Here is a 23,312-nt window from a genome sequence, read left to right as displayed (position 1 = left end):
TACAACTGCATGCCTGCAAATGTGCACACTGATACGCACATCAGTCGAATCCACATGCCTGTACGCAGAGACACAAACAGACACACACACACACAGATGCATGCACGCATCCGGGGGTCCCATGGCGGCTGGTGCGCTGCGCTGTGCTCCAGGATTGGATCATCAGCCAGCTGTGAGTTGGACAGCCCAGGATCTGTCCTAATCCCCGCCACTCTGTTCACATCGCCTCACATACACACACACACTCCAGTCCCGGCCCCAGCCCAGCAGAGGGCTTTACTAAGTTTGTTTTGTTTGTTTGCTCCTGTCTTCCTTCACTTTCTTTCTTTTCTTTTTTCCTTGTCTCCATCCGGCCTCATCTCTCCCTGTGTTGTGATCACAGATCCCAAAGGCCACAGTGTAAACTGCCCAGCATAACTTCTGTTTCAAAACATGCCAGATAGACATGCATGGGTAGATATGTGTGTTTGCATGCATCGGTGTATCCATGGTTAGTTGAGACCAGTGTGCCTGCTTTGTGGTTTGGATGAGTGAAATGTCTGCGAGGGCCCAAATCTTCCACCAGTTTTGTTATCTCCATGAAATCAAGCGTCCATGTTCATGAGGGTGCTTGGCTAGAGCTGTAGATGGACAGGGAGCTTAAAATACTTCAGTTTACTTGCTGTGTCTTTCTCACCTAAAACTTGTGACTATGAATTCCTGGGCCAGGAAATGTCCAAACATGACTGTTCATATAATCTGATCTGTGGTTGTGTCATCAACAAACATTTGAAGCTTTTTTTTTTTTTAACTTGAGTTTCTAGCTAAAACCCTCCTGGTAGTGAATTGGATCAGGAAGCGTGGAGGGTGCACAAACAGTGTGACGAAACTTTCCGTGAGGGTCAACTATGAATGTCTCGCTGAGGATCCTGTCAGCAAAGTCTTTAACTTCCACATCTGGGAAAAAAACTTACTGCATCTTTGTCATCAGAAGGTCATGTGTGCTTATAGTGGCAGAAATGGGGATTGGTTAACCAAGCAGACTGAAGCTTCTGAGGCCTTGAATCAAAGTCTTTGGTGTGGAGGGGCCATGGGGTAGGAGTTACTGCTGGCTTCAAAAAGTGTTGATTACTCTGGAAAAGTAGTGAGAGCCTTGCCAAGAGTGTTTTCTATTGAGGCTCATCAACAAACAGTTACAAACATGGTGATACTGGAGGAGGTTGTAATAATGTACCACATGAGAAAGAGGCAAAAGTAGAAGCAGTGTTTAGATGGCAGTCATTAAATGCATCATGACATTGACAACAAACCTAATTTCTAAATCTTTTGCATTTTTGAAACTTCTTTGTATTACCCTGTGGCTGTGTCTTGATTAAACTGTTAGCTACATTACTACACTGCCCCCCACAGTTTCCAGTGGCTGCTTCATCTGTATCTGTAAGGTTTCAGAAAACTTGCACAAGTACAGATGTAATGAATGCATATTAGGACAAAAGCCTCGATCTGTATCTACATACATATCTAACATGTAGCATGAATACGCCTTTAGGTTGTGAAACACTTTAAGGAACTCTATATGGGATGGAGGAGTTTGGACACTCGGGGACAACTTTGGTCATTTATCTGGTACCAATCAATGAGCAAGTCTGTAGTGCAGCTTGGACATCACTGCTTCTTCAGAATGAAAGAAGCCAGTTGAAGTAGCAGGGATAGATGCTTATGTTTTTAGGCACTGGCCAGTCAGACCACTAAGCCCTTAAAGTTGGTGGCCAAGTACATTTTTGGTGCCCCAAATATAAACTTATGTAAAAAACAATAAAGAAAAGGCAATATAATGTGACCTTGCTTACCTGTGACACTTCTGTTTCCCACTTTTCCCATGAAACTGGTGGCACACAACGCAGTACAATACAGCAATACATTACATCATTATATTTATTATGTTCCAGCCACTTAAACTAAATTTTCCGTTCACTCCTAAATTTTCTTTGCTGTTTCACTTTTTTAAATTTGCTGTTTGTATTTCAGGTTCTTCTGAAAGAATCACATTATCAGTTTGAATAGGCTTAGTAAGCCTATACTATAGTAGCCCTGATATATTGATAGCTAGTCGGTGAGAAATGCTGGTTGCTGTTTTAGTAGAATGTTGAACTAAAAGTTACAAAGGAATTTGGGTATTTTTGGAACTGTGATATTGTGTTGTTTAAAGCTCACAGTATGGAGATAAAGCCTAGTGGTCACAGGGGGCCACCCACATAGAATATGTGGCGGCCACAGAGTAACTTTTTGTGACCAATAGGGCCATGGTTTATGTTGAACCCTGTAATGTTATAGACATGTGATCAAGATGCCTCCCTGTGTAGGTATTCAGGACATATCCGACTGAGAAGAGATACCAGTTCAAATCTAAAACATGTTTGAGTGATTTTATGTCTCACCTCTCCTGGGACCTTGTTACCATGTTATGTCCTGTGCACCAATTTTTAGACCTGATCCAGGCCATACAACAGTGATAGAAATCATAACATATGCACAGGGTTAGTAGTTTATAGTTGTTGAAAATAATCATCGGTACTCAGTATTGGCTGATATGTAAAATAGAGGTATTGGAATCACTTTTGGGTATGAAAAAATGCTATTAGAACATATTGATGGCGATGATGAAGAAGTAGGCAAAACAGGCAAGAAAACACATAGACAGGGCTAGAAGGGGGGAGACAGATAGTGTTCCTGTGTTTTAAGACCACATTCTCCTTTCTGTGACCCTGAAATCATAAGATGGATGCTGAGAGGCAGAAAGATGAAAAGCTCCAGACCAACTGCTGTGACACTTATACACAAAGTTCCCCAAACTCTATTAAACATGTCACGCTACTGCTCTCTCTCTCTGTGCATCTACCTAGTTCTCTCTCTTTTTTTTCCTCCCCTCAGTTGTAGATCGTGATAGCAAGGTCTGGAAAGGCGGTGAACAGAACTGTGTGTGTGTGTGCGAGGGCGGAGAAGTGTAAATGAGGAAGGTGAGGCAGCAGATGCCGCGTCCCGCCAGAGGCTCGCTTTGAGCAGGGAGTGAAATCTGGGCGCGACAAAACTGCTGCAAACCAACTCGGCGGGAGGCCCTTGTCCAATCACGGCCCGGAATAAAAGGGCCGGGGCGCCACGCGGGCTGCAGTCGCTCAGGAGAGGTGGGGGCCATAATGAACCTTCAAGCGCTGCCAGCGAGCGCACACACACTTGAGCACAGCATCTTTCTTTCTACCTGGCATTAACAGTGCCTAACCACTGTCACCACACACATGCACACACACAACCTCTACAGCAACTGTGTGTGTGACTTTTTGTGTGCACAGGAACACATGAAATATTCTTGTTTGGTGATGTATGTTGACTCGTTTATCAGTGTGTGTGTGTGTGTGTGTGTGTGTATGCCTTTGTGCGAATGTTAAGTGTTGATACCTTTGGGCTACACCTGTGTCTGTGAAGTTTGATGTGTGTGTCTCTGTGTGACAGCAGCGGGGCAGTGCCAGGTATGAGGCTTGCTGTGTGTTTTTGTGTGTTTGTGTGTGTGTTTGTGTGTGCGTGTGCTTGTCTGGTCGGCAGCCATGTTGTTGGGTAGCAGATGGCACCATGGTTGGCAGGGGAGGGGCTGCTTAGCACAACTAATCAGACAGTTACGGATAGGGCAGCTGGGAGGGCCGTTGGCCAGCCGTGAGTGTGTGTGTGTGCGTGTGTGTGTGTACCACAGAGTGCCATGATGTTGACAGTGGTGGGCCCGTTGGCCCGGTGACGAGACCTTGCCGCGTTCTTCTCTCCTCGCTGTCGGAGTGCCCTCTCTGCCATCCTGCCTTCTCACCTCTCTCTCCCTTGCACTCTCGCTGTCTCTCTCGCTCAATCTGTTGAGACCGACTTGGTCTTTTATCTTTCTTTCAGTTTCTTTGACTCTTTATCTGCTTTTGTCTTTCCGTCACACTGTCACTTACTGTCTTACTATCTCACTCTCTGCTGTATCATTCTTTCTCTGGTCTTTAATTGTGAGTTCATCTGTGTTAATTTAGTTGATGTGACAGTAATTAAAACAGAATGTGTAGTTTTGTCAAGCTGAGTACTAATACATGAAGATGGAAATTAATATGACTCAGTTAAAGTCAGCACTAAACCTTTGAAATGTGGCCTTTTAAGCAGTAACATTTCTTCTGTTGTAGCTGTAAACTTTAAACCTTCTTTTCATTGCTTCAAAACTTTTCAGTGTTGTGTGTAGAGCTGCAACAATTAATTGAGTATTACATTAATCAATTATTAAATTAACCACCAACTATTTTGATAATTGATTAATTGGTTTGAGTACTTTTTAAAGAAAAAAATTCTCTGATCTCATGTGTCTCTCAAATGTTTTGTTTTCATTACTCCTCTATGACAGCAAACTGAATATCTTTTGGATGTGGACAAAACAAGACATTTGAGGATGTAATCTCAGGCTTTGGGAAACAGTGATCGGCATTTTTCACTGTTTTCTGACATTTTATGGACCAAACAACCAAATAGAAAATAATCGATGATGAAAATAATTGTTGGTTGCAGCCCTAGTTGTGTGCACATTTTGACATTGTTAAATGTAGGTCTGTTGTGTGTATGTGTGCCAAAATGTAGGGAAACAAAAAAAGCCAGACTTATTGTGCTGCACCCTTTGATCTAAACAAATGCTCTCTCTCATTCTTTTGTTTGTCTTCTGCTTATGTTTTTTGCCTTCCAGTATCACTTTCACCCACTCTTAAAGTCTGTGTAAAGGAAAGTCAGAGATTTTCTTCTAAATGCATTATATGTTAGAAAATAGTTGCTGAAAACATGGGAAAGACTGGGAACCATGTAGTAGTGAATTCTGGACTTAGACTGTTATACTGTTTTTTACTATATCTGTGTTTGGGTGAACCTCACATCATGGCTTGATGATGCTTTGGAGCTGTACTTCCCGAACATTATATAAGTTCAAGCACATTTGCGTGAACAGTGTGCTTGATGAGAAGACCATTCTTGTTTAAATCAAACAAACTCACGAACCCACTGCCCCCCCAACTCCCACCCAGGAACATATCTTTCGTGACTTTTGCAGTCCATATCAGCTGGCAGTTAATGCTCACTTCAGTTCTAATTGTATAGTTCTAATATATACTATTGCTTTACACAGACTCTGTGGCCTTTACACACCAACAGTGATGCAAATAAATGGCACAAAATTGCAAATAATTTGGAGGTGAATTTTGACAATATGAATTTTGTCCGACTATTCACATCAAGAGGTTAACAAAAGATTAAATCAACATCAAGTAATGATGACCTGGTGCTCTTTTATACTAAAAGGAAGACAAAAATGACATACCTGGGCACATACAGTATTGAGAAATAGAGGAGAATTTGGTGAGTTTCACTGCCATGCTTGGAAGCTGAAACTATACCAGAGCTGCTTCAGGACATATTTCAGGACTGCTGAAACAGCTGACACCAGGCACTTGTATAGAACGCCAGTACTTTTTATCATGTAGTCCATGATCTCTCAAAAAGACCACAGCTCAAGATTGTCGCATTTTACTTATTTCAGTTTGTATGCCAGGATTACATTTGGTATTGCTTTTGTACAACCATCACCATTATTATTAGATTATTCAGTAAAACTTTTGTTTATTTATTTTATTTTTAAAATTTTGATGATTTTTTAACATATAAACTTAAAGTCAGAGGATAAGGAGCAATGAAGACCTGATGACAAACTATAATTATAGAGCTGTCTCTCTGCTAAATAGCTTCGTCTTTTATTATAGAAGTAAAAAAAAAAACCAAACAAACAAAAAAAACAATCAGTTAGGATATATATCCATTTCAAGCTTAGGGTATGGATGGATGGTTCTTCATCCATCTCTCTTTATCTGTGTAGTTTTTTCTTCTTTTATTCACTCATGTAGGCCAGGTTGTAAAAGTGAATAGCTGGGAGTATAGTTTTCTTTATCTGTCCACCTCTTTCATCCATCTCTCCATCCATCCGATCATCTGTCATCCCACGGTTTCTTGTAGAGTATAAACAATACCATGAACCCCTGTAAGCATGCCTGACAACCTCAGACTCTGAAATTGTTTGAACTTATTTGCACTAGAATTATCAAAAAGGTCAAAATATAGACACTATAAATTCAGCAGTGGTAAATCACACATGTACCAGGACTATTAGGCAGAGCTGTAATCTGTCCATCCTGCGGGGCTGGGAATGGATAGAATAGACAGATCGCTGACTGGGAGACCTCAGGCAAGATGGAGGCAAATCTGTCGGCTACAACTGTTGTCACCCCAGCCAAGTGTGCCCTGGGACACTGGCCTACATACACACACTACTGCTGGAGGACAGAGAATGAATGGGAGCGCACCAGCCCTCTGCCATCCATCCACCATCCACTCTTCACCTCCTCCAATGCTCATGTTTTTTTTCCCTCTCATACAGTGTATATGTAAAATCACTACTTCAAACTCTGATCTGATGGTATAGAAATATCTTGACATATACTGGAAAATAATCAGAAATACCTGGGTGTTTGCTAAAAGGGTTGAGTTAGCTGTTTTCAGTTTAGAGGACTGCACTGCTTGTTACCTTTTTGTCAGTGCAGTGCGTGTATAGATCTTGTGCATCCTGAATGAACCGTGTGTGTGTGTGTGTGTGTGTGTGTGTGTGTGTGTGTTAGTCAGTCATCTGGTCAACTTTGTGCCTTCACACCCCCCTGCTGTGAGGGTGGCACCATCAGTGACTCTACACTGTGCCCACTGCCCAGTAGGCACAGCTTTCATCCAACATGACAGAACCTCCCTCTGCTCTTCCTTTTCCCCTCATTTCTCTCTTTTACCTCTGTCACTCTCTTTTACCTGATTGATCTATCCTTTTATCTTTTCATCCTCTTCGTTTTTATCCTTCATATAGCTGCTCTTTGTTCTCTTTTGTTTCACTTGCCTTCAATCCATCCCTTTCTCTCTGTTGCCCTTTGTGGGTACAGCAGTGCCAGGCATTGCCTTGTTGGTACTAGGGCACTGCCCCCATCAGCAGATTGTATCAGGAGAAGATCACAAAGAGAGGAGCAAGATATAGCAGGGAGGAGGACAAGATGGGTTCAAGGTAGCAGCTAAGAGGAGATATTCTGGAAGATGCAGAAGGAGGAATAGTGGTGGCAAAGAGTTAAAAGGATAGTGTAGATCATTTGATATGGGGTTGTATGAGATACAGATTGATAGGCAGTTTTATGCCTACAGTAGATGTCTGCACACCCTTAGTTTGGAAAAGCAGCAGGAGTATCACTGTTGGAAACTAAACAATGTACAGATGTGGATGGGGTCAGCAAAATAAGATATTTTAGTTACTAAAGATATCAGTTTAATTGTACATTATATTTAGAATATTTTCACCACTTTACCAAATATCGCTCTCCAAACCAGCCAGACTCTGTAGACAATGTACAGAACCCGGGAATTGGTGATCTACCATTGCCCCGATTGGTAAATTTTTGTGTTATTGTGTGACTGCTGTGTTTCAAAGGGTTAGTTTCAGGGATTCTCCCAACTCACACAAGAACACAAACTAAGAGATCAAAGCAGTGGTAGACAAGCAACACCCGTGTGAGGTAAAATAACTGATTTTGCCCATGAAGTCTGGTTTCCCATCAGAAAAGGCGGTCTGATGGCAAAGTAAAATGGTGAAATATTCAAAATATAACATACACTTGAAAAAAACTCGCCCATTCTCATGCTTGCTAAAGTTACACACTCCGTCAGTGGTCTGCAGTGTTTGCTGGCTTACCTTTACCATTGGGACTGAATCCAAAATACTCCCAACCAATGGCAGAGGCATTTTTCTTCTTTTTTTTTTACAAGTTAGTCCTATAACTTTGTCTCCCAGATGCCATGTTTCACAGCTCAGCTGTGCTGCAGCCCAGAGACTGGCCGCTGCTGGGGTGTGCTGCACACTGCAATAAATGAAATTTATAAAAAATCATACTGTTGGGATTTTTTAATACCCTGGTTTATCATAATACCTTCATACCGCCCAATGCCTGAACTTCTCTCTGCTTCTCCAAAATGGGGGTGTGCTGACTGGCATGGACTCTAGGAAGTACACTGACTATCGACAAGTTCTTCATACAACCTCTCTTCAAATAATCAGAACTATCGAACTAAGGTCCTCCCACAAACTCCTCCTTTGGCATAGGATATAATACACTGTTGGCAGTTATTAAAAAATGTTTTATTTAAAATCAATCAAAGCTTCTCAAATGCCCCAAATGACACTGAGGTTGCATGATATCTGAAAGAAACCTCCAAGAAAATAGGTAATTGCAGACAGAGAATTTTTAATGGCTGGCATATACACATTTTCTTATACTATGCATTAAAATGATGAGAATTAATGTTGATTTCATTTTTTATGGTGTTATGATTACCATAAGAAGTCCTAAAATGAAAAGCAATCCATATAGGTTGTGATTTTTTTTATTATAAAAACACCCTTTACATATTTCAAAGAGATGAATATACTTCAAAAGGTCTGTTGCTGCCTTGCCGCTTACAGCTTTTGTTTATATTCATGCACATGCTGAAAATGCCCAAAATGCCAAAGCTATATTTATGCATATTGATGTGTTCCTCATTCCAACAAAGCGCTGTGTGAACCAGGTTGAAACGGTGATCCTGTTAAGTGCAATCTGTTAGTAAGGAGATATGAGCAAAGACACAGGCGTTTAAGAATGAAGAAGATGACACTGAGGCTGGAGATGGAAAGAAGGGCAAAATAGATAAGACGTACATGTAGATGAGAATGATGGAAGTTGTGAGGAGAATACAGCGGAAGTTTTAAGTATGGAGAGAAGTGGGTGGACGGCATAGAGGAAGCAGAGGGGAGCAGCGGAGAAAAGCTCTAAGGCTGGCGATGGTGTGTATATGAAGGCGGGCACCGGATGGGCACAAGCCCCCCTACAGTTCCATCTCCAGCCCTAGTCCCCCCCACTGAGTTTAAAAAAGCCTGTCTTTGTTTTCCACCTCAATGGCCGCCTCTCTCTCACTAGGCAGCATCTAATGGCCCAGGAGCACAGAGATGGAGAGGAGAGGGTGTGGGAGAAGTGAGGAAAAAAGGTGAGGAAGTAAGACGATAATAGAGGAGTTCACTGAAGATCACTTAGGTGGGTTAGGAGTGAGAGATGGCACATGTTCCTTCGTGCCAGTTGCCCCCAAGCTTATAACCGGGTGGGAGGGGTGAGGGGCGTTTGAACGACATCAGGTAAGTCTCAGGTGTGAAGTGAATTCCAACACAAGTTGATTGTGCTCACACCATGAGAGAACACTGCATGTGGTACAAACTTTTCGTTTGCACACCTTTCTCGCTTGCTGTTTTTTTTCTTCATCTAAAACCGTCTGCCATCTCTTTTTTTTTCCAGAGAAAAATGTATGTGCCTTGCATGCAGAGTAGATATATGACGAGAAACACAGTAACTTGTTTTCTATGATTTGATTTGTTCCCCTCCCTAATCGTACTTTTCAGGGTTAAGCACTAAGGTTATATTATTTTTTTAACTTGAGAGGCCGGGTAAGTGGGTCAGAAATCTACTTGCCCAAAGTCAGTTTTTACTTGCCCCTGCACAAATTATTTTAGTAGTGGGTATTAAATAACAACAAATACTAAAGTTAGAAGTCATGTTTAATCTTGTACTGCAATGTCTATAAAATGTCAGAAAATAGTGGAAAAACGTCCATCCCAGTTTTTCACAGTTCTTGGTGATGTCTTAAAGTGTCTCGTTTTGTAGTTTTCAAAGCCAAAGATATCTAATTTAATATGATATTAAAAGAAGAAAAGCAGAAAATCTCCATTTATGAGAGGCTGAAAACGGCATTTTCTGACATTTTTGCATGAAAAATTACTTTAATGATTAAATGACTATCAAAATTGTTTAATACCTTAATTATTTTTTATCACTTGCCAACTTAGATGTACTTTCCCAACATGACATTTTACTTGCTCCGGGCAAGTAGGCAATCCTTATTGTTGATTCCTGGTTTTATGTTGACATTTTTACTCTAACTTTCATATAACTTATATTATGCGCTTTATCTAATGATAAGGAACTTGACGCTGGTATCTGGATTGGCCTAATTATTTTAGGCAATCATTTACCTTCTCAGCTGAAATTGATTCGACCCCCAGCCCCGCCACATATGCTACCCACAACTATTTCTGTAGGGCACAGATTTGACACTCACGTTGAGTCCTGGGTTTCTGGATTGGGTCAGTATGGGAGCATATTGTACGTATGCTGTGTGTTTATTTTTAAAAATCACAGATGCCTGCGCTGCCAGTTCGCTCTTCCTGTGTTAAGACCATCAGTCATCTGTGCCAATTAAGAGTTTTAAACTTCTCTCGCTCTGTTTTGTGAGCAGATAGATGATGACAGAGGCCAATCAGCAGCTAATTACTTCAATCTAGAGCTGCTGGGTTTTTCTCTGAGGGAATGTGTGCTGTAACAGCAAATGTTCGTTTCTGTGAGGGTCGTGCATTTGTAACTGGGTCTGTACATGCATGTATTTATTTATATGAATGAGATAGTGAAAGACAGTTCTTAGGATGTGTATATTTAAAGAGAGTTATTGTCCATACTTATGTGTGTGTGTGCGTTAGAGGAGGAAGGCAAAGTCCTTTTTTTTTCTAATTTAATAGTTGCAGTTTTTTGTTGTTCGTGCATGATTGGCTCGCCACTGACCTTGGTGGCAGTGGGGGGGCTTTAGCGCTCCTTGAAGAAGAAAAGAGGCTTGGGCCGCCCGCTGTAAACAAAGTTGACTTGCCGACAGATGGATTGAATGACAGAGAGGCTAACTGAGCCAGGAACGGGCCTGGCAGCATCGCACTGAGCAGAGAGAGAGGGAGGGAGACAGAGAGAGAGAAAGAGAGAGAGATAAAGGGGGGGCGGGGGTAGGGGAGAAGAGAGAAGAGGTGGCCAACAGGAGAGGAGGTGTGAACAGGTGCAGGGCCGCTGAAGGAAGAACCAGCAGATGGAGAGAGACACAGCCAGTTTAGTTACAGGAAAAAAAGGGTGGGAGGGAAAAGAGGAGGGAGGAGGGAGAGATGGAAACAGCAGAAAAAAGGATCGGAACAGAGATGAGAACGCTCTGGACGGATAGATGGACAGATAGATAGAAAGACGGGGCTGGGCACGGAGGCTGCATCAGCCTGCCTCTGTGTTTGATGTGCTTATTTCATGAAGTAGAGCAGCGAGATGAAGGAAGGGTTGTCGGAAGAAAAATGTGGGAGCAGAGTGATTGACTTGCATCACCCTGAGGTTTAATAAAAATGTGCTAAAACACATTGAGGTGTGTGTGAGAGAAAATTGTGTGACACTGTGTGTGGTCTGCTACACGAAACAATTCAGATGTTTATTGTATGCAGCATCAATAATACGCGGCGCAGCAACTGTTCAATATGTCACTTTATTTTCTCTGCGGTGCACTCATCCTTTGTTGGCAGTATCGGTTAGATAGGCCTACACAAGGCCTCTGTCTCACTGTCTCTCAGTCGCACACACACAAACAAGCACTCTCACACATGAGCAGGAATCAGCTTTGTAGTTCTGCATATCAAACTGTTGAATATTAATGTAGCCTGATTGATGCGGTCTATCATAAATAGCTGTGGATCCGCTGGAATTCCTCCACAAAAATGAATCATCACAAGTGTCACCATTTTGAGCAGTCGAAATATGAGCAAATAGTTAACAGTTGTAATAGTATAGTATCAGTTCATTTCAGTTAGATCCTATCAGCATCAAGTCTCAACAAATAATCGTTCAAGCTTTGGTTACATTAGTTTAAATAATTGATTTCACTGATTTTTTTAGAAAATGTATTCAATAATTTTCTTTAAAATATATATAGATTCTTTTTGATAATACTGTTTATTAGTGCTGCAAATAATTATTTTAATTGTCAATTAATCTGTTGATAATTTTCTTGATTAATGGATTAATTGTTTGGTTTATAAAATGTCAGAAAAGTCAATTAGTGTTTCCAAAAGCCGAAGATGACGTCCACAAATGTCTTGTTTTGCCCACAACCCAAAGATATTTACTGTCATAAAGAAGTAGAGAAACAAACAAAAAAAAAATCACATTTAAGAAGCTGCAATAATTTTTTCTTGAAAAAATATACTCAAACAGATAAGTCATTTATCAGAATATTTGACAATTGATTTAATAATTGATTTCAATCAATTAATTGATTAATCATTGCAGCCTTAGTTATGAGCAGTGTAAGATTTGACAGGTAATACACAAATTGTACTTTGTACGATTCTAAATGTTACATTTAAAACAATACTCATTTAAAAAAATAATAATGTGTGTATATATATATATTTATGACAATTGCCATGAGTATAGCTATTAGTACAGATGGTCCTCTGTGAAAGAAATAGTATTGTTCCTCTTCCTCCTCAACAACAACTCTTTGCAGGGATCATCAGTGTCTTGAAACAATCAGTCGTCTTTGTTGCGAACAAAGCTTGTGTGTTTGCATGTCTGTGCTATAGGCTGGGTTCACAATCTGTTCACCTGTATGTTTATTTCACACCTGTTCTTTTGCAACACAGGAACGTTCGGAGCATGAATATGAATATGTAATGGTTTGAGGAATTGTTCTTTTTAGTTTCCCATTAGTTTTTATGTATCTAATTTATATGCAGTATCTGTGTTTAACTGTTTATCTAGTTTTTGGTAACTGAATGGTGAGTTTGAAGAGAGCTTCATCAGTTATGTTGAGGTTTCTTAATTATTTGAAATATTCATATAATTTATGTATTTTACATGTATATGCACACCTAGTTTTTTTTTCTTGTGTGTGTTCATGTACAGCATGACTTCAGTTTGTGTGTGTGTATCTTGGTCATATTGTGTTTATAGAGAGAGAGTATAGTCTCTTTTACTTGAGTCCAAACAGCGGTCAGTGGTGTCTGGCGTTGGCGAATGTCTCCAATTCCTCCAAGTCCACCGTCTGACTCCAATTTGTGCTCGTTCTCTGATAAACCGCGGCATTTGGTGGTTCTGGCGTGGGATGCCGGCTGCACCATGGGGTGCTGCAAACTCCGTGCTTGGTCAGGCCCTGGCACCCCACATCTAATGGGCAACAGCTTGAATAGTGCCCACTTAGGCAGGCAGTGCAGACTGGGCCCCCTCTTCTTCCTCGCCGCTCCAGCCAGCTAGCCAGCCAGCCACCGCCTCTGCCACCTCCCACTTACCCAGCAGCCACTGTACCTGGCCGGAGCCCCAGAGCCATTCCAGCCTACCTTAGGCCCCTGGCCCATGCAGCTCTCGCCATACTTATCAAGCTGTCCTACAGTGCATCAGGCCAGGCATATACAAACAGGCCCAGCTATCCGCTAACTGAACATTCAGTCTATTGCCTCCTAGGCCCAAACAAGAGTTCCTGCCACAGGCAGCAACCCAGAGCCCATTCACCAATTAGCTGGAAGGCAGATTATTGTCCAGGGAGAATTATCCAGCTCCAGCCCCACATATTCAGCCTCTGCTCTACCCGTCGCCCTTAACGCTTGCTCCAGGGCTTGGCTCTCCACTGACATCTCTCCTTTGCTTTCTCTTTTTTATGCTTTAATTTGACAGTGCTCATCAGCAGCCATTTTGTGACAGCATTTTGCAAGTACACACGTTGCACTTGAGTGGGGATAGAAAATGGCGCAGGGGATGACGAACCTCATAACTTAGCCCGACATCCCAGCTTTGATTTGATGAGACTTTCAGGTGCTTGTCAGGGATTTGAACCATACACTTAGATGTCATATTGGCCATTTTGCCTTGTTGCTGCATTTAATGTTTCAGGATCTACATGGAATAAGTTAGGGAAAAAAAATAAACTTTTTTTCTTGCTCCATGTAAATCATAAACCCTTGAATATTAATATCATTTTATATAATTTCCAGGAAAAAACCCAACTCCCCTGTCTACATGTATTTGTTCACAAATCAGTCTTGACCTAACGAAAACTGCAACGACTTTGACATTCAATCCAAAGTCCAATGCAATGTCTATGTATATATGTCTATGATTTGAATCCTCAGGGCCCACTAAAGTTAAAATCAGCAACCCTCTTCATGGTTGCTCCACTCTCACCTAGAAATGAAGGCCTTGAGTTTGTCCTGTTCTGTTGTGTACAACTTTATTAGGTTGTTCTTGTTAAATGTTGGTTCAGTATATCGGCAAGACCAAACAGATGCCAAATGTGTAGATCTCTGTGTTTTTGCTTTTCTATCCTCTTCTGTTTTTCATTGCTCTCCTCTTCCTCACCACCACTCTATTGCTGACTGCTGGAACTTTCTGGCGGTCTGTCTGATGCTAATTGGTGGGTAAACAGGTCTGGTGTGAGTCCCCCCCACACACACCCCCCCAGTCGCTCACAAACACACACACACACAGACATACACAAATACACACGGCCCCCTGGAACCTCTTGCAGGACCAAATGGCTGGCAACGCCTGCCCGCCATCTCCCGCTGAGCCCTGGTGTGCGCTTTGGTGGCTCAGGCTGCTGTTCAAGCCCAGCGGGGGTTCATTCACTCACACATACACACACACACTCATATGCGTACAGACACACACAGTCTCCTTGTGTCCCCTGCACACCCGCCACCCGCTTTCACACCCCAGACAGCAGGACAGCAGGAGAACACACACACACACGAAGGAACAGACAGACGCGGTCACTTTAGAGATGCAGGCCAAACGCTGTAGGGGAGAAAAGTTTTCACTTAAACTGGAGAATTCTCTCTTCATTAGCGCCTTTGGACTTCAGGAAGAGTTCTGTTTATTTGTTCGTTTTTTCCTGTCTTTGTAGTTTTTCTTTTCTTTCCTTCTTTGTCTGTTCCTCTGTTGTTTGGTACATTTGGACTTAGCTGAGTTAGAAAGTTTGGCTCAAACATGAATAAAATGCAGTGTTGTTCAAAGTCCATAGAGATAAGCACCTTAGTTTGCATCTTACCTGCACAATTTCGATATTGAGACCAATTAAAGCAGAGATTCAAGCGGTTTGATCACAACTAAATATATTGTGTATGTCCGCATTTCCATCGAGCTGAGAGCGGTGTATACTATGAAGTCATACAGTAATTCATGTATAGATCTTGTATAAGTAAGAATAAGATATGATTGATCAACTGATGTCATGTCGTTGTTGTGTTATGTGTTTTTGATGTGTCTGCACAGGATGACCAGCATCTTGAGCTAAATAATCTTTTAATTAACGTTTTTTGCAACACAGTATAAGAAGAGAAACTTGACTTTTGTTCAATCAGCGGACCAGTCTGAATTGACCCTTGTGTTTCTGCGTGTGTGTGTGTGTGTGTGTGATTTGTAGACAGCTGCAGTATCACTCAGGGGTCTTCAAGCTGACAGTGGCCTGACGCTTTTACCCGTCTACCCCCTGAGTCTTTCTGTCATTCTCCTTTCTGTCCTTTCTTTCATTCTCTTGTACGCTGTGTTCTCTGCCCCTGATTTCTCTCTCACCTCTGTTCATCCATCAGTCTTTCTTTTTCACAGTAGAAACTAGGGATGTCAAAATTCTCCAAATTCACAATTCAGTTTGGCTTGCAACTTTAAAGTCATGATCCAGATAGATTTTTTTGATTTTAAAGGATTTAAGCACTGACAGCTTTGCAATTGCTGTGGTATCAAGTCTTGTTTTGCAAAGATCAACAGATCATTGTTTTTTTGCCCTGACAACTGTTGTTTACATTTTAAGTTTTTCTTAGATAGTCTGTATGGTAACAAGTGTGGTATAACAGCATTGGCTGGTAAACTACGATGTGTTGTCATTGAAGTCTTGTGTTTTTTCTTTGGATATGCTGGATGCCACAAGCAAGCGGGGGTGAAGAGAAAAAAGCATACTGGGAGGATCGCTGATTCTGCCTTTGATTTCAAGTTATTGAAATTGAAAGCTCATTTGGATCAATTTTCAATTTAATATTGGAACCCGTATTAGTTGTCAAGCATGATGGAATTTATGAGGAATGCTCTGATCAATCAGTTGCTGATCCTAGCTGATATAGGGCTGCAGCAAGTGCTTATTTTCATTATTGATGTTATCAGTTATTTTAATGATTAATTGATTAATCGTTACGTTTATAAAAAAAGTGATGCTTGTTTTGTCCAAGCTACAGTCCAAAACTCCAAAACTCTTTATTTACTATCATAAATGACAAAGAAAATCAGTAAATCCACACATTTAAGAAGCTGAGATTAAATTTTTGCTTGAAAAACAACTGCAAAATATTTGGCAATTAATTTTAAAACATACATCACTCTAAACTTTTAATGCACCTCAAATTTACAGGGTAAGAGAAATTATGTTTAAAACAAAAGTTGTAGCCTACAGTATGTAGAGATGTTTTTCATTCTCTGTCACTAGCAGATGATGAGTAATCAGTCATCAAAAGCACCAACTGACTCATATTTAGTGTCTGTATTTGGATGAAAACTGATTTTACACACACTGTAGGTAGCCAAGCAAATGAACACCATGCTAATTTGAAATTCTCTCTTTAAATTTAGTGTATTCTTACATGGTATGGCATTATTATTAGAAAGAATAAATGGAAGGATTGTGATTTAAATAGCCTGTTCTTTTCCCCAGACAGGACAGAGAGAGTGCAGAACGGGCTCATGAAGAAGAAATGGCATCTGTGACCCTCTCAGCACGGGAAAAGGAGAGAGAGCTGACTGTGCTGCTGGAGCAAACAGAGGCTCAGCACCAGCAGAGAGGTCAGTGCTTCCACCCACAGCGGTGTCCAATTGTGTCACAGCTCTCTGTCTCCTTTACACTCTCTGACTTATCAAATATGTCTGATATCCATACAGGCACTGGCTGTGTATGGAAAACAGTTTAAGAGTCAGAGTCTCTCAGATTCAGCCAAACATTGCAGAGATATGCATCCTCTAAAGCACATCATTCTCATTAACCTGCATTGAGTATTTCACACTTTCCAGTGGATTCTATATTGTATATGACCTGTTCATGGTGGAGACTTTTGGGAAAATGCAAGATGCGTCAGAGAGTGAGGAAGGAAGGCGGCGCATGTGACTAAACATAACATGAATAAAACTACACGTACTCTATGAACATGATGAGTCACATCAGTTTTTCATCAGATATGGTGGCTGTTTAATGTGAAGATGACAACTTAAATCATCCCATGCTACTTAAAGATGTCTTCAGACTAAATCTTTTGTTATTGTTTTAATGTGAGAGAGACCCCTAGGGTCAAAATTTATATACTGTGTGTTAAATTTAGACTCTTGGGTAATGGAACCTGATCCTGGATGTCCACACTGGATGCAGCTTCACCTAGTTTTGGTTGCACTGCGGCTTTGTCACATCTCTGCTGCAGTTCAAATGTTCACTGGAAGTGTTTCAGAGGCAGATCGTGTTCAAGAAGTCTGTCCCTCAGCAGCCACATTTTGTTTAGAGTTGTTTTGCCAACACTTTTAGTTTCAGATGCATAATGAATGCATTTGTGCCTGTACTTAACTTGTTATAATTACTGTACGCAGCAAGTTGTCTTATCATCATTTTTTCTTTTTTGTCTTTTCTCAGAAGGAAAACTGTAGCATTCTCTCTCCTTCTTTACAGACTTTGAGATAATGATACATAAAAAGACAAAAAAAGTAGTTTTGAAAACCAATTACCAATAATGAATGAAATTCATCATTAGAAATTAAAGCCATATCAATTGACAATATCAATATCAACATTTATATTAAAATAATAATAATCTTAATTTTAAGCCTTAAAATGTCTTAAATATGATTTTGACAGGTCTTAAAACTTGATTGGATTAATGAAGTTAATGTTACTTTTGTAAAGTTGCATTGTTCAGTCTCGCTCTAAAATGTGTTTCAGGGAAAACTTTGCTTGATCACACTGTAACAACTACAAAACAAAATCAACATGGACCAATAACCGCAGCCCAATCAGTATATACTGGAGCGCACCCAGCTAGTGAACTTGGTAGCAAAACATCAGTCATATAAAAGCAATTAAGACAGGTGAGCTATTTGAAACCATGTTCCCAGATTCAGACTTTGCTGAAACCTTCAGACTTTTTTTATGTACGTATGGATGTGAAACAGGTCTTAAATTCTGTTCACATTGGTCTTGATGTGATCTTAAAAATCTTAAATATAAGTAACTTAACCTGCAGATACCTTGTAAAAACATAAACTTGTACATTTATTCTCCAGTCATGTGTTTGGCAATCAGCTTGAATGGCAGCAGATCATTTCTGGCAGGTGTGACCCCCAGTGTCACTTTGGAGTCAGACTTCCTTAAGGGCATCTCCACGTGACTACACAGCAGCAAGTCCTCAGATTTGCCATTTCAGGAAGTTTACTGTAGGCCACTGTGGTACACTGGCATAAAAGTTGTCTATCATGGAGGGAAGTAGATGTGAGACTAGAACAGAACAAAGCAGAGCTTAATACAATGGAGCACACAGAGTCAAAATATCCAGAACTGTAAGGAACAAGACAGCAGAGTTGATCAGGGTCAGCTACAGAATCGCAGCTGGAGCTGGGAGGGTTTCAGTCTCTTCCTCAAGGACACTTCAGCAGGGTGGATCTTGGCTGGAACAGGGTCTTGAACTTGCATCTTCCGGTTGAAGGATGGTTTTGCCTTCTCACTGTGCCACCTTGCTCCCCACCAACGCAGCATGGCTGGAGTGGGAGGGGACGGACAGGAACACAAGTCATTTGAGCTGAACAAGGCTGAGCTGAAGTGACCTCAAAAGAGCAGAACAGAGCAAAAAGAGCAAAACAGAAGCTGTAAGAGGAGAAGAAAGTATAGCGGGGCAGAGCAGAGGGAAGGTGATGGGAGCAGAGCAGAGAGACCCAGCTCAGAGCTCCCTGTCTGTCTGCACAGCAGAGCTGCTGCTGCTAGCACATCTGTTGCACCATCTGGATCCCCCCCTCACACCCACCACCCACCCTCAACCACTCTCTACCTCCCTCCCTCCCTTCTCCTATCTTTTTATTTACCTGTGGTTCCCTTCAACAACCAGGGAGCCTGCTGGTATGCAGAACAAAGATGGAGGGTATAGAGGGAGGAATGGATGGAGGGAGGGAAGCGGGTGGGGGGGTAAACAAAGGGTTTGTTTCTGGCGCGTGTCGGCAGCACACATGTTGTCTAAAGAGAGCTGACATCAGAGCACAGCAGGAAACTGTGGATGGGGAGGGGATGGAGGGGTGGATGTCCTTTAGTAGCTCGCATCACTTCCTCTCCCTGTGCAACCCAACAGACGAGCTGGATAATTAGCTTTCTTGCTCTCCAAATCCCGCCTCTCTGTCCATCCGTTTGTCCTTCCATCCATCCGTCCCCCTCTCCCTTCTTCTCCGCTCCCTCCCACCTTTTTTCAGATTTTTTTTTTCATGTTTCTTTTTTGAGTAAATGCGTACAGAGCAGCCTCTAGATGATATCAGATATTTGTTTCTCTCCGTCCCTCCCTCCCTGCCACGCTTCTTCTCTCTATCCATCCCTCCCTCCCTCATTTTTTTCTCTGTTTGTTTCCAGTGCCAGTTCTGCTGTGTTTCTGTGTCCCAGGGTTCTTTTTGGCCTACGCATGGCCAGACGCATTCAAAGCCTGTTCAGCTAATTAGCATTCTTCATGCAACTTTTCCAGCACTGACCAAACTTTGTTGAGTGTACGTGTGTGTGAGTTTGTGTAGTTTAGTTTCATGCTCTGTAGCATCCAATTTCTGCCCTCCATGCATTATCTATGGCAGTGATCTGGGGACAGAGACGATATTGAGTTGAATGAAAAAATGTTAGTGGTAACTCACTTTAGAGACACAGTGTACAGCCAGAAAAAAACTGAATTATATTACATTCCAAGCTATAAATGGCCTTTACACCTCTCCCAGTCATAATTTCCTCCTTTGTGTTTTTGTGGCACATAAAGAGAGAAGAAGAGAGAAATAACTGTAGAGTGTAGAGTCAAATTCAGCTTGCAGGTAAATGTTTAATAGCACAGATCTACCACTCTACTTTTTTTCTGTCTGTTTCGTTCGCCCCCAATATCTACTGTATGCAAAAAAAAACTCTTCACAAGTCAGAGCTACTTTTCAAAGACTGTGAGTCCTTGGTGTTTTTTGGTTTCGGTTGACTGTAACAGAATGCCGGAGCAGGTGGATCATTCCCTCCATCCAAACGGCAGCCATTGTTATTTTAAAAGAGCAGACATATGTTGGAGAGCGGAACGTGGATCATTTCAAAGGAATGATGAAAGCCCAGTGTTGGATTGTTCAGAAAGAGGCCCCCATGAGCGGATGAGGATGTGGCAGGAAGGGTGGAAAGGAGAAAGAAAAGCGCTTTCAAACAACAATCCCCTCTCTTTCTCCATCTCGTTTTACCCTTCTCACACACTTTATATTTCTGTTCTCCATTCTCTGTACTTCTGCTTTTGCTCTGTACATCTCTGCATATTGTTTGAACAGTTTTGATTTTAATGCGAATGTCGACAGAAGCATTTTTTGGGAGTAAATTCAAAGAGACATATGTATCTCGCTGCTGCTGCCGTATGTAACAATAGATTTCGTTGTTCATCTCTGTCTGTAATACAGAATAATTTTCCTCTGGTATGTGAGGCTGTTTGTCTGATTGACCTGCTTTTGGAAATGTACAGAATATGTTGATAGAAGTAGCCAGAATGCTTTCTAGCATTATTTCTAACCATTATTACAGTATATTAGGTAGTCTGTTGAACCCTAATAGCATGAAATTGAAGATGTATTTGTTTTTTTTCCTCCTAAATGATTAGTTTAATTAAATAAAAGCATGACCAACATGAAACCCTCTGTAAAAAAAATCCAACATATATTCTGTATGCTAAACATAAAGTTAAGAGATGGCTGTAAAGGTACAAAAGATAACTTAAATCCTAGTCACAGTTTCAGTATTCCCAATGTGACACAGAAACTCTTCTGGCACTTCATTACAGTCCTGCAGTATACTCTAACTGTTTAACTTTATGGGCTTGAGAACAGTCGGCCACCAATGTTTTCTGTCCCAATTTAACTGACTTGGGTTTTATTCACTCGTGTCCTTGTGCTTGTGTAAAATTAGTTCATAAATCTAATTTTGAAGGTTCATTTTTATTACATTCTGACAGTGTAGTCTTACAACAGATATGTGATAGTGCATGAACATATACTGGAGTTTATGATGATGAATTTGTGACTTTTCACACCAAAAGCTCAAATTTCTGTCTGTTCTCTACCTGTATTCGTACTTATACTCATAAACACTACTCCGATACCCCACACCCAGTACCACTTTCCGCAAAGTAGCCACTCAGTGCCTGTAATTTTATAAAACATATAATGAACCAACACGACATAGAGGTCAAGGAGTTTGCTGATGCTTGTCCTCGTTTCTTGGTTGTGACATCATTATCTGCAAAAGACCTATTGTCTTCAACATCATCCGCTAATGACTGACTGTGGAAAGTGTCCATCAAGTTGTTTTCTTGTCCATGTAAAACTGAAACAAACTCAGAATGCGCCTGTAGCCGCTGTTCAATAAGTCTGGCTCTGTCTAAACTAGTTGAATGCCTCAGCTAATTAATCCAACGATGAAGAAAAAAAAAACGCTGCTGCTATAAGTCTGAAACCTTCCTGTCTTGGTTGTTAGTATTTTCCAGTCCTTCTGGTTGTGGGTAATAAGCTGCTACAACTTCTCTTTGTATACACTTCTTTATTCTCCTATTAAACAACATGACAGTACAGTACACCCAACTTCACTCATAAAAACTCTGCAAGTCCATAATGTTTTGGAATTATTCCTACTGAAATACATAATGTAAACCACGCAGCTTAATTAAGAACACAAAATTAGCACAGTAGCTCAATAAAATTAACCCAAAAATATAATGTGTACATTAGCCAGCAACAGAAAATGGCAACAACAGTTTGTTACATTTAGAAAGTGAGGAACATCTGATGAAAATAAACTCATGCATGCAAGAGATTACATGATATAAATTTCTAACATTTAGAAAGTGAGGAACATGTAATGAAGATGGAGCATTTTTTTAAATCAATTTTAAGTGTTGACAATTATCCCAATGTAAATACTTGCATTAATTCTGAAAATAAATAGACGATGCATCCCAAATTTTGACCCTCCATCTGTGTCAGGCCTCCCTTAACCCTCTAACGTAATTGTTGCATCTTAGGTCATCTGTCTTATTTGGAGCAGCAGTTCATTTCAGGATTGTTCAGTACTGATGAGAAGCAGGTACTGTCACCACTGTTTTAGAACCAAGTGTCAGTTTAGATATTCATGGCTGGGTTAGGTAGGGTTAGGTAAGAAAAGGTAGTTTATTTGGCTCAGTTTTGTTTGGGTTAGGGTGAGGATTCACTAGAGAGAGAGAGACAGAGGAGAAGATACTATATAATACATGCTAGGACCAACTGCATGTTAACATGAATCAATTATAGGAGTGAAGGGATGCTGGTGGTGGTAGTGTCCAGTTACAATATATCCTCAAGACAGGCTTTTTGGCAGAGTTTGATGGTGTCTGAACATTAGTGTCACGTGGTTTGAAAACTGAAAGTGTCTAACTGCAGTGAAATACTGCTTGAACCCCTATCTACGGTGGCCCTGAGAGGTCAGTGCGCTACTATGTAAGAAAAATAGCAACTAAACAAACATGCAAATTAAGCAAAACAATTTGACATCAGTACTGTATTTGGTTGTTTTTTGAGGTGATGACATTTTTACATCAAGTTGTAGTGCGCTGAGCTCTCAGGACCACCATATGTATCAGTTTCTGTGCAGCCAGAGTCTCTGACAGCCACCCAAAGTGCATGAAATCACCCACTATGGTTAACCTGGCAATAACAGACAACTTTCCCCTCATCGATTGCAGTTGGAGAGTTGGATGGTCTGCTGAGTTCCCAGAATTCCCTTATCAAGAAGCTGAAGGAGGAGTGCTGCGTGCTGGGAGTCAAACTGGAAGAGCGGACAGAAAGCAGCAGGCTAGTATTTTCTCTTGCCATTCTTTTATCATATTTTCCTCTTTGTTCACTCAGTTTTGCATTACTTGCAGTGTTTGCTTTTTAACTCTGTGACTTACATCCTACCTCATTATTATTACTCTCTCAGTTGTTTATTCTGTCTATCTGTTGGACATCCATGTCATCATTTCATGAAGCATCATCTATCCAGGCTGTTGGGACAGAGCATGTCAACATACTACATACTGCCTCTCAGTC

At 41.0% G+C, this 23,312-nt stretch overlaps 1 protein-coding gene across 1 annotated transcript in view; it reads left to right on the top strand.

The window, feature by feature from the left end:
• sdccag8 (SHH signaling and ciliogenesis regulator sdccag8) overlaps positions 1-23,312 on the top strand; it is a 61,194-nt gene that overhangs the window by 14,631 nt on the left and 23,251 nt on the right. The window contains exons 14-15 of the mRNA XM_084735933.1: positions 16,678-16,805; positions 22,967-23,075. Of these exons, the coding sequence (XP_084592059.1) occupies positions 16,678-16,805; positions 22,967-23,075 (237 nt within the window). The remainder of the gene's footprint in view (positions 1-16,677; positions 16,806-22,966; positions 23,076-23,312) is intronic.

Source organism: Lutjanus erythropterus, chromosome 14, assembly GCF_056507025.1.
Source record: "Lutjanus erythropterus isolate fLutEry1 chromosome 14, fLutEry1.hap2, whole genome shotgun sequence".
In the NCBI taxonomy this organism is placed as follows: Eukaryota; Metazoa; Chordata; class Actinopteri; order Lutjaniformes; family Lutjanidae; genus Lutjanus; species Lutjanus erythropterus.
Note: the sequence above shows the minus strand (reverse complement) of the source record. Positions and strands in the feature narration are given on the sequence as shown.